A 15,143-nucleotide genomic window follows, 5' to 3' on the forward strand; every position below is an offset into this window, starting at 1 on the left:
CACCATTCCCGTATCCCTCCCAGCATGCTTCACACCACCATTCCCTTATCCCTCCCAGCATGCGTCACACCACCATTCCCGTATCCCTCCCAGCATGCTTCACACCCCCATTCCCGTATCTCTCACACCACCATTCCCGTATCCCTCCCAGCATGCTTCACACCACCATTCCCGTATCCCTCCCAGCATGCTTCACACCACCATTCCCGTATCCCTCCCAGCATGCGTCACACCACCATTCCCTTATCCCTCCCAGCATGCTTCACACCACCATTCCCGTATCCCTCCCAGCATGCTTCACACCACCATTCCCGTATCCCTCCCAGCATGCGTCACACCACCATTCCCGTATCCCTCCCAGCATGCGTCACACCACCATTCCCTTATCCCTCCCAGCATGCTTCACACCACCATTCCCGTATCCCTCCCAGCATGCTTCACACCACCATTCCCGTATCCCTCCCAGCATGCGTCACACCACCATTCCCGTATCCCTCCCAGCATGCGTCACACCACCATTCCCTTATCCCTCCCAGCATGCTTCACACCACCATTCCCGTATCCCTCCCAGCATGCTTCACACCACCATTCCCTTATCCCTCCCAGCATGCTTCACACCACCATTCCCGTATCCCTCCCAGCATGCGTCACACCCCCATTCCCGTATCACTCCCAGCATGCTTCACACCCCCATTCCCGTATCCCTCCCACCACCATTCCCGTATCCCTCCCAGCATGCGTCACACCCCCATTCCCGTATCCCTCCCACCACCATTCCCGTATCCCTCCCAGCATGCGTCACACCCCCATTCCCGTATCCCTCCCACCACCATTCCCGTATCCCTCCCAGCATGCGTCACACCACCATTCCCGTATCCCTCCCAGCATGCTTCACACCCCCATTCCCGTATCTCTCACACCACCATTCCCGTATCCCTCCCAGCATGCGTCACACCACCATTCCCGTATCCCTCCCAGCATGCGTCACACCACCATTCCCGTATCCCTCCCAGCATGCGTCACACCACCATTCCCGTATCCCTCCCAGCATGCTTCACACCCCCATTCCCGTATCTCTCACACCACCATTCCCGTATCCCTCCCAGCATGCTTCACACCCCCATTCCCGTATCTCTCACACCACCATTCCCGTATCCCTCCCAGCATGCTTCACACCCCCATTCCCGTATCTCTCACACCACCATTCCCGTATCCCTCCCAGCATGCTTCACACCCCCATTCCCGTATCTCTCACACCACCATTCCCGTATCCCTCCCAGCATGCTTCACACCCCCATTCCCGTATCTCTCACACCCCCATTCCCGTATCACTCCCAGCATGCTTCACACCACCCTTCCCGTATCCCTCACACCACCATTCCCGTATCCCTCCCAGCATGCTTCACACCCCCATTCCCGTATCTCTCACACCACCATTCCCGTATCCCTCCCAGCATGCTTCACACCACCATTCCCGTATCCCTCCCAGCATGCGTCACACCACCATTCCCGTATCCCTCCCAGCATGCTTCACACCACCATTCCCGTATCCCTCCCAGCATGCGTCACACCACCATTCCCGTATCCCTCCCAGCATGCTTCACACCCCCATTCCCGTATCTCTCACACCACCATTCCCGTATCCCTCCCAGCATGCTTCACACCACCATTCCCGTATCCCTCCCAGCATGCGTCACACCACCATTCCCTTATCCCTCCCAGCATGCTTCACACCACCATTCCCGTATCCCTCCCAGCATGCTTCACACCACCATTCCCGTATCCCTCCCAGCATGCGTCACACCACCATTCCCGTATCCCTCCCAGCATGCGTCACACCACCATTCCCTTATCCCTCCCAGCATGCTTCACACCACCATTCCCGTATCCCTCCCAGCATGCTTCACACCACCATTCCCGTATCCCTCCCAGCATGCGTCACACCACCATTCCCGTATCCCTCCCAGCATGCGTCACACCACCATTCCCTTATCCCTCCCAGCATGCTTCACACCACCATTCCCGTATCCCTCCCAGCATGCTTCACACCACCATTCCCTTATCCCTCCCAGCATGCTTCACACCACCATTCCCGTATCCCTCCCAGCATGCGTCACACCACCATTCCCGTATCCCTCCCAGCATGCGTCACACCACCATTCCCGTATCCCTCCCAGCATGCTTCACACCATCATTCCCGTATCTCTCACAGCATGCTTCACACCATCATTCCCGTATCTCTCACAGCATGCTCCTCACTGACAACCTCCATACCCCACCCAACATGTTCCTTACTGACCCCCCCCCCCCCCTTTATCCTTTACAGCACACTCCTTATTAATATCTTCCATATCCCCCAATATGCTCCTCATCAACCTCCTCAATACCCCCCCCCAACATGCTCCTCATCAACCTCCTCAATACCCCACCCAACATGCTCCTCATCAACCTCCTCAATACCCCACCCAACATGCTCCTCATCAACCTCCTCAATACCCCCCCCCCCAACATGCTCCTCATCAACCTCCTCAATACCCCCCCCCCCCCCAACATGCTCCTCATCAACCTCCTCAATACCCCCCCCCCCCAACATGCTCCTCATCAACCTCCTCAATACCCCCCCCCCCCAACATGCTCCTCATCAACCTCCTCAATACCCCACCCAAGATGCCCCTCATCAACTTCCTCCATACCTCCCCCAACATGCTCCTCATCAACCTTCTCCATACCTCCCCCAAACATGCTCCCCATCAACTTCCTGTAAATTCCTGCCAACATGATCCTCATCGATATGCTCCATATGTCTAACAATATGATCCTCACTGATGACCTCCATATCCCTCCCAACATGCTTGTCACTGACCTCCTCCTTTTTTTTTCCATATCCACCTCCAACACAATCCTCACTGACCTCCATATCGCTCCCATCACTCCCATCGCTGATCTCCTCCACATCTCTCCCAGCATGTTGTACACCGCCATCACCCCATCCCTCCCAGCATGTTGTACACCGCCATCACCCCATCCCTCCCAGCATGTTGTACACCGCCATCACCCCATCCCTCCCAGCATGTTGTACACCGCCATCACCCCATCCCTCCCAGCATGTTGTACACCGCCATCACCCCATCCCTCCCAGCATGTTGTACACCGCCATCACCCCATCCCTCCCAGCATGTTGTACACCGCCATCACCCCATCCCTCCCAGCATGTTGTACACCGCCATCACCCCATCCCTCCCAGCATGTTGTACACCGCCATCACCCCATCCCGCCCAGCATGTTGTACACCGCCATCACCCCATCCCGCCCAGCATGTTGTACACCGCCATCACCCCATCCCTCCCAGCATGTTGTACACCGCCATCACCCCATCCCTCCCAGCATGTTGTACACCGCCATCACCCCATCCCTCCCAGCATGTTGTACACCGCCATCACCCCATCCCTCCCAGCATGTTGTACACCGCCATCACCCCATCCCTCCCAGCATGTTGTACACCGCCATCACCCCATCCCTCCCAGCATGTTGTACACCGCCATCACCCCATCCCTCCCAGCATGTTGTACACCGCCATCACCCCATCCCTCCCAGCATGTTGTACACCGCCATCACCCCATCCCTCCCAGCATGTTGTACACCGCCATCACCCCATCCCGCTCAGCATGTTGTACACCGCCATCACCCCATCCCGCCCAGCATGTTGTACACCGCCATCACCCCATCCCTCCCAGCATGTTGTACACCGCCATCACCCCATCCCTCCCAGCATGTTGTACACCGCCATCACCCCATCCCTCCCAGCATGTTGTACACCGTCATCACCCCATCCCTCCCAGCATGTTGTACACCGCCATCACCCCATCCCTCCCAGCATGTTGTACACCGCCATCACCCCATCCCTCCCAGCATGTTGTACACCGCCATCACCCCATCCCGCCCAGCATGTTGTACACCGCCATCACCCCATCCCTCCCAGCATGTTGTACACCGCCATCACCCCATCCCGCCCAGCATGTTGTACACCGCCATCACCCCATCCCGCCCAGCATGTTGTACACCGCCATCACCCCATCCCTCCCAGCATGTTGTACACCGCCATCACCCCATCCCTCCCAGCATGTTGTACACCGCCATCACCCCATCCCGCCCAGCATGTTGTACACCGCCATCACCCCATCCCTCCCAGCATGTTGTACACCGCCATCACCCCATCCCTCCCAGCATGTTGTACACCGCCATCACCCCATCCCTCCCAGCATGTTGTACACCGCCATCACTCCATCCCTCCCAGCATGTTGTACACCGCCATCACCCCATCCCTCCCAGCATGTTGTACACCGCCATCACCCCATCCCTCCCAGCATGTTGTACACCGCCATCACCCCATCCCTCCCAGCATGTTGTACACCGCCATCACCCCATCCCTCCCAGCATGTTGTACATCGCCATCACCCCATCCCTCCCAGCATGTTGTACACCGCCATCACCCCATCCCTCCCAGCATGTTGTACACCGCCATCACCCCATCCCGCCCAGCATGTTGTACACCGCCATCACCCCATCCCGCCCAGCATGTTGTACACCGCCATCACCCCATCCCTCCCAGCATGTTGTACACCGCCATCACCCCATCCCTCCCAGCATGTTGTACACCGCCATCACCCCATCCCTCCCAGCATGTTGTACATCGCCATCACCCCATCCCTCCCAGCATGTTGTACACCGCCATCACCCCATCCCTCCCAGCATGTTGTACACCGCCATCACCCCATCCCTCCCAGCATGTTGTACACCGCCATCACCCCATCCCTCCCAGCATGTTGTACACCGCCATCACCCCATCCCTCCCAGCATGTTGTACACCGCCATCACCCCATCCCTCCCAGCATGTTGTACACCGCCATCACCCCATCCCTCCCAGCATGTTGTACACCGTCATCACCCCATCCCTCCCAGCATGTTGTACACCGCCATCACCCCATCCCTCCCAGCATGTTGTACACCGCCATCACCCCATCCCTCCCAGCATGTTGTACACCGCCATCACCCCATCCCTCCCAGCATGTTGTACACCGCCATCACCCCATCCCTCCCAGCATGTTGTACACCGCCATCACCCCATCCCTCCCAGCATGTTGTACACCGCCATCACCCCATCCCTCCCAGCATGTTGTACACCGCCATCACCCCATCCCTCCCAGCATGTTGTACACCGTCATCACCCCATCCCTCCCAGCATGTTGTACATCGCCATCACCCCATCCCTCCCAGCATGTTGTACACCGCCATCACCCCATCCCTCCCAGCATGTTGTACACCGCCATCACCCCATCCCTCCCAGCATGTTGTACACCGCCATCACCCCATCCCTCCCAGCATGTTGTACACCGCCATCACCCCATCCCTCCCAGCATGTTGTACACCGCCATCACCCCATCCCTCCCAGCATGTTGTACACCGCCATCACCCCATCCCTCCCAGCATGTTGTACACCGCCATCACCCCATCCCGCCCAGCATGTTGTACATCGCCATCACCCCATCCCTCCCAGCATGTTGTACACCGCCATCACCCCATCCCTCCCAGCATGTTGTACACCGCCATCACCCCATCCCGCCCAGCATGTTGTACATCGCCATCACCCCATCCCTCCCAGCATGTTGTACACCGCCATCACCCCATCCCTCCCAGCATGTTGTACACCGCCATCACCCCATCCCGCCCAGCATGTTGTACACCGCCATCACCCCATCCCTCCCAGCATGTTGTACACCGCCATCACCCCATCCCGCCCAGCATGTTGTACACCGCCATCACCCCATCCCTCCCAGCATGTTGTACACCGCCATCACCCCATCCCGCCCAGCATGTTGTACACCGCCATCACCCCATCCCGCCCAGCATGTTGTACATCGCCATCACCCCATCCCTCCCAGCATGTTGTACACCGCCATCACCCCATCCCTCCCAGCATGTTGTACACCGCCATCACCCCATCCCTCCCAGCATGTTGTACACCGCCATCACCCCATCCCTCCCAGCATGTTGTACACCGCCATCACCCCATCCCTCCCAGCATGTTGTACATCACCATCACCCCATCCCTCCCAGCATGTTGTACATCACCATCACCCCATCCCTCCCAGCATGTTGTACACCGCCATCACCCCATCCCTCCCAGCATGTTGTACACCGCCATCACCCCATCCCTCCCAGCATGTTGTACACCGCCATCACCCCATCCCTCCCAGCATGTTGTACACCGCCATCACCCCATCCCTCCCAGCATGTTGTACACCGCCATCACCCCATCCCTCCCAGCATGTTGTACACCGCCATCACCCCATCCCTCCCAGCATGTTGTACACCGCCATCACCCCATCCCTCCCAGCATGTTGTACACCGCCATCACCCCATCCCTCCCAGCATGTTGTACACCGCCATCACCCCATCCCGCCCAGCATGTTGTACACCGCCATCACCCCATCCCTCCCAGCATGTTGTACACCGCCATCACCCCATCCCTCCCAGCATGTTGTACACCGCCATCACCCCATCCCTCCCAGCATGTTGTACACCGCCATCACCCCATCCCTCCCAGCATGTTGTACACCGCCATCACCCCATCCCTCCCAGCATGTTGTACACCGCCATCACCCCATCCCTCCCAGCATGTTGTACACCGCCATCACCCCATCCCTCCCAGCATGTTGTACACCGCCATCACCCCATCCCTCCCAGCATGTTGTACACCGCCATCACCCCATCCCACCCAGCATGTTGTACACCGCCATCACCCCATCCCTCCCAGCATGTTGTACACCGCCATCACCCCATCCCTCCCAGCATGTTGTACACCGCCATCACCCCATCCCGCCCAGCATGTTGTACACCGCCATCACCCCATCCCTCCCAGCATGTTGTACACCGCCATCACCCCATCCCTCCCAGCATGTTGTACACCGCCATCACCCCATCCCTCCCAGCATGTTGTACACCGTCATCACCCCATCCCTCCCAGCATGTTGTACACCGCCATCACCCCATCCCTCCCAGCATGTTGTACACCGCCATCACCCCATCCCTCCCAGCATGTTGTACACCGCCATCACCCCATCCCTCCCAGCATGTTGTACACCGCCATCACCCCATCCCTCCCAGCATGTTGTACACCGCCATCACCCCATCCCTCCCAGCATGTTGTACACCGCCATCACCCCATCCCTCCCAGCATGTTGTACACCGCCATCACCCCATCCCTCCCAGCATGTTGTACACCGCCATCACCCCATCCCTCCCAGCATGTTGTACACCGCCATCACCCCATCCCTCCCAGCATGTTGTACACCGTCATCACCCCATCCCTCCCAGCATGTTGTACACCGCCATCACCCCATCCCTCCCAGCATGTTGTACACCGCCATCACCCCATCCCTCCCAGCATGTTGTACACCGCCATCACCCCATCCCTCCCAGCATGTTGTACACCGCCATCACCCCATCCCGCCCAGCATGTTGTACACCGCCATCACCCCATCCCTCCCAGCATGTTGTACACCGCCATCACCCCATCCCGCCCAGCATGTTGTACACCACCATCACCCCATCCCGCCCAGCATGTTGTACACCGCCATCACCCCATCCCTCCCAGCATGTTGTACACCGCCATCACCCCATCCCTCCCAGCATGTTGTACACCGCCATCACCCCATCCCGCCCAGCATGTTGTACACCGCCATCACCCCATCCCTCCCAGCATGTTGTACACCGCCATCACCCCATCCCTCCCAGCATGTTGTACACCGCCATCACTCCATCCCTCCCAGCATGTTGTACACCGCCATCACCCCATCCCTCCCAGCATGTTGTACACCGCCATCACCCCATCCCTCCCAGCATGTTGTACACCGCCATCACCCCATCCCTCCCAGCATGTTGTACACCGCCATCACCCCATCCCTCCCAGCATGTTGTACATCGCCATCACCCCATCCCTCCCAGCATGTTGTACACCGCCATCACCCCATCCCTCCCAGCATGTTGTACACCGCCATCACCCCATCCCTCCCAGCATGTTGTACACCGCCATCACCCCATCCCGCCCAGCATGTTGTACACCGCCATCACCCCATCCCTCCCAGCATGTTGTACACCGCCATCACCCCATCCCTCCCAGCATGTTGTACACCGCCATCACCCCATCCCTCCCAGCATGTTGTACATCACCATCACCCCATCCCTCCCAGCATGTTGTACACCACCATCACCCCATCCCGCCCAGCATGTTGTACACCGCCATCACCCCATCCCGCCCAGCATGTTGTACACCGCCATCACCCCATCCCTCCCAGCATGTTGTACACCGCCATCACCCCATCCCTCCCAGCATGTTGTACACCGCCATCACCCCATCCCTCCCAGCATGTTGTACATCGCCATCACCCCATCCCTCCCAGCATGTTGTACACCGCCATCACCCCATCCCTCCCAGCATGTTGTACACCGCCATCACCCCATCCCTCCCAGCATGTTGTACACCGCCATCACCCCATCCCTCCCAGCATGTTGTACACCGCCATCACCCCATCCCTCCCAGCATGTTGTACACCGCCATCACCCCATCCCTCCCAGCATGTTGTACACCGCCATCACCCCATCCCTCCCAGCATGTTGTACACCGTCATCACCCCATCCCTCCCAGCATGTTGTACACCGCCATCACCCCATCCCTCCCAGCATGTTGTACACCGCCATCACCCCATCCCTCCCAGCATGTTGTACACCGCCATCACCCCATCCCTCCCAGCATGTTGTACACCGCCATCACCCCATCCCTCCCAGCATGTTGTACACCGTCATCACCCCATCCCTCCCAGCATGTTGTACACCGCCATCACCCCATCCCTCCCAGCATGTTGTACACCGCCATCACCCCATCCCTCCCAGCATGTTGTACACCGCCATCACCCCATCCCTCCCAGCATGTTGTACACCGTCATCACCCCATCCCTCCCAGCATGTTGTACATCGCCATCACCCCATCCCTCCCAGCATGTTGTACACCGCCATCACCCCATCCCTCCCAGCATGTTGTACACCGCCATCACCCCATCCCTCCCAGCATGTTGTACACCGCCATCACCCCATCCCTCCCAGCATGTTGTACACCGCCATCACCCCATCCCTCCCAGCATGTTTTACACCGCCATCACCCCATCCCTCCCAGCATGTTGTACACCGCCATCACCCCATCCCGCCCAGCATGTTGTACACCACCATCACCCCATCCCTCCCAGCATGTTGTACACCGCCATCACCCCATCCCTCCCAGCATGTTGTACACCGCCATCACCCCATCCCTCCCAGCATGTTGTACATCGCCATCACCCCATCCCTCCCAGCATGTTGTACACCGCCATCACCCCATCCCTCCCAGCATGTTGTACACCGCCATCACCCCATCCCTCCCAGCATGTTGTACACCGCCATCACCCCATCCCTCCCAGCATGTTGTACACCGCCATCACCCCATCCCTCCCAGCATGTTTTACACCGCCATCACCCCATCCCGCCCAGCATGTTGTACACCGCCATCACCCCATCCCTCCCAGCATGTTGTACACCGCCATCACCCCATCCCGCCCAGCATGATGTACACCGCCATCACCCCATCCCGCCCAGCATGTTGTACACAGCCATCACCCCATCCCTCCCAGCATGTTGTACACCGCTAATCACCCCATCCCTCCCAGCATGTTGTACACCGCCATCACCCCATCCCTCCCAGCATGTTGTACACCGCCATCACCCCATCCCGCCCAGCATGTTGTACACCGCCATCACCCCATCCCTCCCAGCATGTTGTACACCGCCATCACCCCATCCCTCCCAGCATGTTGTACACCGCCATCACCCCATCCCTCCCAGCATGTTGTACACCGCCATCACCCCATCCCGCCCAGCATGTTGTACATCGCCATCACCCCATTCCGCCCAGCATGTTGTACACCGCCATCACCCCATCCCTCCCAGCATGTTGTACACCGCCATCACCCCATCCCTCCCAGCATGTTGTACACCGCCATCACCCCATCCCTCCCAGCATGTTGTACACCGCCATCACCCCATCCCTCCCAGCATGTTGTACACCGCCATCACCCCATCCCTCCCAGCATGTTGTACACCGCCATCACCCCATCCCTCCCAGCATGTTGTACACCGCCATCACCCCATCCCGCCCAGCATGTTGTACACCGCCATCGCCCCATCCCGCCCAGCATGTTGTACATCGCCATCGCCCCATCCCGCCCAGCATGTTGTACACCGCCATCACCCCATCCCTCCCAGCATGTTGTACACCGCCATCACCCCATCCCTCCCAGCATGCTGTACACCGCCATCACCCCATCCCTCCCAGCATGTTGTACACCGCCATCACCCCATCCCTCCCAGCATGTTGTACACCGCCATCACCCCATCCCTCCCAGCATGTTGTACACCGCCATCACCCCATCCCTCCCAGCATGTTGTACACCGCCATCACCCCATCCCTCCCAGCATGTTGTACACCGCCATCACCCCATCCCGCCCAGCATGTTGTACACCTCCATCACCCCATCCCTCCCAGCATGTTGTACACCGCCATCACCCCATCCCTCCCAGCATGTTGTACACCGCCATCACCCCATCCCTCCCAGCATGTTGTACACCGCCATCACCCCATCCCTCCCAGCATGTTGTACACCGCCATCACCCCATCCCTCCCAGCATGTTGTACACCGCCATCACCCCATCCCTCCCAGCATGTTGTACACCGCCATCACCGCATCCCTCCCAGCATGTTGTACACCGCCATCACCCCATCCCGCCCAGCATGTTGTACACCTCCATCACCCCATCCCTCCCAGCATGTTGTACACCGCCATCACCCCATCCCTCCCAGCATGTTGTACACCGCTATCACCCCATCCCTCCCAGCATGTTGTACACCGCCATCACCCCATCCCTCCCAGCATGTTGTACACCGCCATCACCCCATCCCTCCCAGCATGTTGTACACCGCCATCACCCCATCCCTCCCAGCATGTTGTACACCGCCATCACCCCATCCCGCCCAGCATGTTGTACACCGCCATCACCCCATCCCTCCCAGCATGTTGTACACCGCCATCACCCCATCCCTCCCAGCATGTTGTACACCGCCATCACCCCATCCCTCCCAGCATGTTGTACACCGCCATCACCCCATCCCTCCCAGCATGTTGTACACCGCCATCACCCCATCCCTCCCAGCATGTTGTACACCGCCATCACCCCATCCCGCCCAGCATGTTGTACACCGCCATCACCCCATCCCTCCCAGCATGTTGTACACCGCCATCACCCCATCCCTCCCAGCATGTTGTACACCGCCATCACCCCATCCCTCCCAGCATGTTGTACACCGCCATCACCCCATCCCTCCCAGCATGTTGTACACCGCCATCACCCCATCCCTCCCAGCATGTTGTACACCGCCATCACCCCATCCCTCCCAGCATGTTGTACACCGCCATCACCCCATCCCTCCCAGCATGTTGTACACCGCCATCACCCCATCCCTCCCAGCATGTTGTACACCGCCATCACCCCATCCCTCCCAGCATGTTGTACACCGCCATCACCCCATCCCTCCCAGCATGTTGTACACCGCCATCACCCCATCCCGCCCAGCATGTTGTACACCGCCATCACCCCATCCCGCCCAGCATGTTGTACACCGCCATCACCCCATCCCTCCCAGCATGTTGTACACCGCCATCACCCCATCCCTCCCAGCATGTTGTACACCGCCATCACCCCATCCCTCCCAGCATGTTGTACACCGCCATCACCCCATCCCTCCCAGCATGTTGTACACCGCCATCACCCCATCCCTCCCAGCATGTTGTACACCGCCATCACCCCATCCCTCCCAGCATGTTGTACACCGCCATCACCCCATCCCTCCCAGCATGTTGTACACCGCCATCACCCCATCCCTCCCAGCATGTTGTACACCGCCATCACCCCATCCCGCCCAGCATGTTGTACACCGCCATCACCCCATCCCTCCCAGCATGTTGTACACCGCCATCACCCCATCCCTCCCAGCATGTTGTACACCGCCATCACCCCATCCCTCCCAGCATGTTGTACACCGCCATCACCCCATCCCTCCCAGCATGTTGTACACCGCCATCACCCCATCCCTCCCAGCATGTTGTACACCGCCATCACCCCATCCCTCCCAGCATGTTGTACACCGCCATCACCCCATCCCTCCCAGCATGTTGTACACCGCCATCACCCCATCCCTCCCAGCATGTTGTACACCGCCATCACCCCATCCCTCCCAGCATGTTGTACACCGCCATCACCCCATCCCTCCCAGCATGTTGTACACCGCCATCACCCCATCCCGCCCAGCATGTTGTACACCGCCATCACCCCATCCCGCCCAGCATGTTGTACACCGCCATCACCCCATCCCTCCCAGCATGTTGTACACCGCCATCACCCCATCCCTCCCAGCATGTTGTACACCGCCATCACCCCATCCCTCCCAGCATGTTGTACACCGCCATCACCCCATCCCTCCCAGCATGTTGTACACCGCCATCACCCCATCCCTCCCAGCATGTTGTACACCGCCATCACCCCATCCCTCCCAGCATGTTGTACACCGCCATCACCCCATCCCTCCCAGCATGTTGTACACCGCCATCACCCCATCCCTCCCAGCATGTTGTACACCGCCATCACCCCATCCCGCCCAGCATGCTCCACACACATCCAGTTGATTCTATATGAAATCTGAGCAGAGGGGTGGAATCTCACCGTAGGGGCATCCGATGACCTCACAGCGCAGGTAGATGGCCTTGTGATAATCCACAGGATGAATGCGGAGGAATCGGGTCAGTATGGTGCGGCCCAGCTCACGCCTCACCGGACTGTTACTGTCTGAGTTGCCTTCAAATATCTAAACCAGAAAGAGAATCCAGAAAAAGAATCCAGAAAGAGAAGCCAGAAAGAGAAGCCAGAAAAATATGGCATCCCAATGGAAACCAATGAAGCTACAAACTATCAGGCTGGACATGGGGAGGGGCAGATGGAGTTTAAAACCCCCAAATCAAAGGCGGGTCTCATTCTTACTATTCTCCTCTTATAAATATTACTAACGCTGTTATATGATTATTCCTAAATAATGTCCTCACCTGGGGCTCCTGCCGGGAGGTCGTCTCCTGAGAGGTGAAGTTCTGATAGAAGCGTCCATCATTGCTGTACATGAGATGATACTTGGTGGTGTAACCCCCCGACTGTCGCCCGCCCTGGGTGATGATGGCCGAGATAAAGGTGGGCTGTAGAAAGTCTATCTGGAAGTACGGCTGTTTATCCGAGTCCAGAGGGCTCCATCCAGGAACAATGTTCAGTCTGGAGGAAGATTCTATAGTCAGTGTGTCACCTATAGATATCCCCGTCTATATTGTGCCCCCAACATCGAACATTTCACACTCCACCTTACTATACATCCTGCATGTGTTCCATACCCTCCAACTGCTCCTCCCCCAATTTATAGCTCTTCCCCTACTTTACAGCTCCTCCCTCTTTTCACAGCTACTCCTCCCTCACTCCCCACCGATCCCCAGGTCTCATCTCCTCCCTCATTCCTTGCTGTTTTCCCAGTCCCCAGATCCTCCCTCAGGTCTCATCTCCTCCCTCATTCCTTGCTGCTTTCCCAGTTCCCAGATCCTCCCTCAGGTCTCAACTCCTCCCTCATTCCTTGCTGTTTTCCCAGTTCCCAGATCCTACCTCAGGTCTCATCTCCTCCCTCATTCCTTGCTGTTTCCCCAGTTCCCAGATCCTCCCTCAGGTCTCATCTCCTCCCTCATTCCTTGCTGTTTTCCCAGTTCCCAGATCCTCCCTCAGGTCTCAGCTCCTCCCTCATTCCTTGCTGCTTTCCCAGATCCTCCCTCAGGTCTCAGCTCCTCCCTCATTCCTTGCTGCTTTCCCAGTTCCCAGATCCTCCCTCAGGTCTCAGCTCCTCCCTCATTCCTTGCTGTTTTCCCAGTTCCCAGATCCTACCTCAGGTCTCATCTCCTCCCTCATTCCTTGCTGTTTCCCCAGTTCCCAGATCCTCCCTCAGGTCTCATCTCCTCCCTCATTCCTTGCTGTTTTCCCAGTTCCCAGATCCTCCCTCAGGTCTCAGCTCCTCCCTCATTCCTTGCTGCTTTCCCAGATCCTCCCTCAGGTCTCAGCTCCTCCCTCATTCCTTGCTGCTTTCCCAGTTCCCAGATCCTCCCTCAGGTCTCAGCTCCTCCCTCATTCCTTGCTGCTTTCCCAGATCCTCCCTCAGGTCTCATCTCCTCCCTCATTCCTTGCTGCTTTCCCAGTTCCCAGATCCTCCCTCAGGTCTCAACTCCTCCCTCATTCCTTGCTGTTTTCCCAGTTCCCAGATCCTACCTCAGGTCTCATCTCCTCCCTCATTCCTTGCTGTTTCCCCAGTTCCCAGATCCTCCCTCAGGTCTCATCTCCTCCCTCATTCCTTGCTGTTTTCCCAGTTCCCAGATCCTCCCTCAGGTCTCAGCTCCTCCCTCATTCCTTGCTGCTTTCCCAGATCCTCCCTCAGGTCTCAGCTCCTCCCTCATTCCTTGCTGCTTTCCCAGTTCCCAGATCCTCCCTCAGGTCTCAGCTCCTCCCTCATTCCTTGCTGTTTTCCCAGTTCCCAGATCCTCCCTCAGGTCTCCTCTCCTCCCACATTCCTTGCTGCTTTCCCAGTTCCCAGATCCTCCCTCAGGTCTCAGCTCCCACCTTTACCCTAAATTCTCGGCTCCCCTTATTTAGTACTGCCCCCTCAGTTCTAAGCTTCTCCGTCATTCCTTGCTGCTTTCCCAGTTCCCAGCCCCTCCCTCAGGTCCCGGGTCTTCCCTCAACTCCTAACTCCTCTTTCAGTTTTCAGCTCCTGCCTCAGTTCCCAGCCCCTCCCTTGGTTCTCAGCTTCTCCCTCAGGTCCCAGCTTCACCCGAAGGTCTCAGCGCCTCCCGCAGTACCCCCACCCTTATTTAGTACTACTCCCCAGTTCCCAGCTCCTCCCTCAATTCTCAGCTCCTCCTTCATTCCTT

At 58.3% G+C, this 15,143-nt stretch overlaps 1 protein-coding gene across 1 annotated transcript in view; it reads right to left on the reverse strand.

The window, feature by feature from the left end:
- LOC143998145 (SCO-spondin-like) overlaps window positions 1-15,143 on the reverse strand; it is a 296,161-nt gene that overhangs the window by 158,907 nt on the left and 122,111 nt on the right. The window contains exons 49-50 of the mRNA XM_077493885.1: window positions 13,239-13,455; window positions 12,862-13,003 (exon numbers count right to left, since the gene is read on the reverse strand). Of these exons, the coding sequence (XP_077350011.1) occupies window positions 12,862-13,003; window positions 13,239-13,455 (359 nt within the window). The remainder of the gene's footprint in view (window positions 1-12,861; window positions 13,004-13,238; window positions 13,456-15,143) is intronic.

This window comes from Lithobates pipiens, unplaced genomic scaffold, assembly GCF_037356315.1.
Source record: "Lithobates pipiens isolate NorthernLeopardFrog02 unplaced genomic scaffold, aLitPip1_a1.2 Scaffold_19, whole genome shotgun sequence".
NCBI classification, from domain to species: domain Eukaryota; kingdom Metazoa; phylum Chordata; class Amphibia; order Anura; family Ranidae; genus Lithobates; species Lithobates pipiens.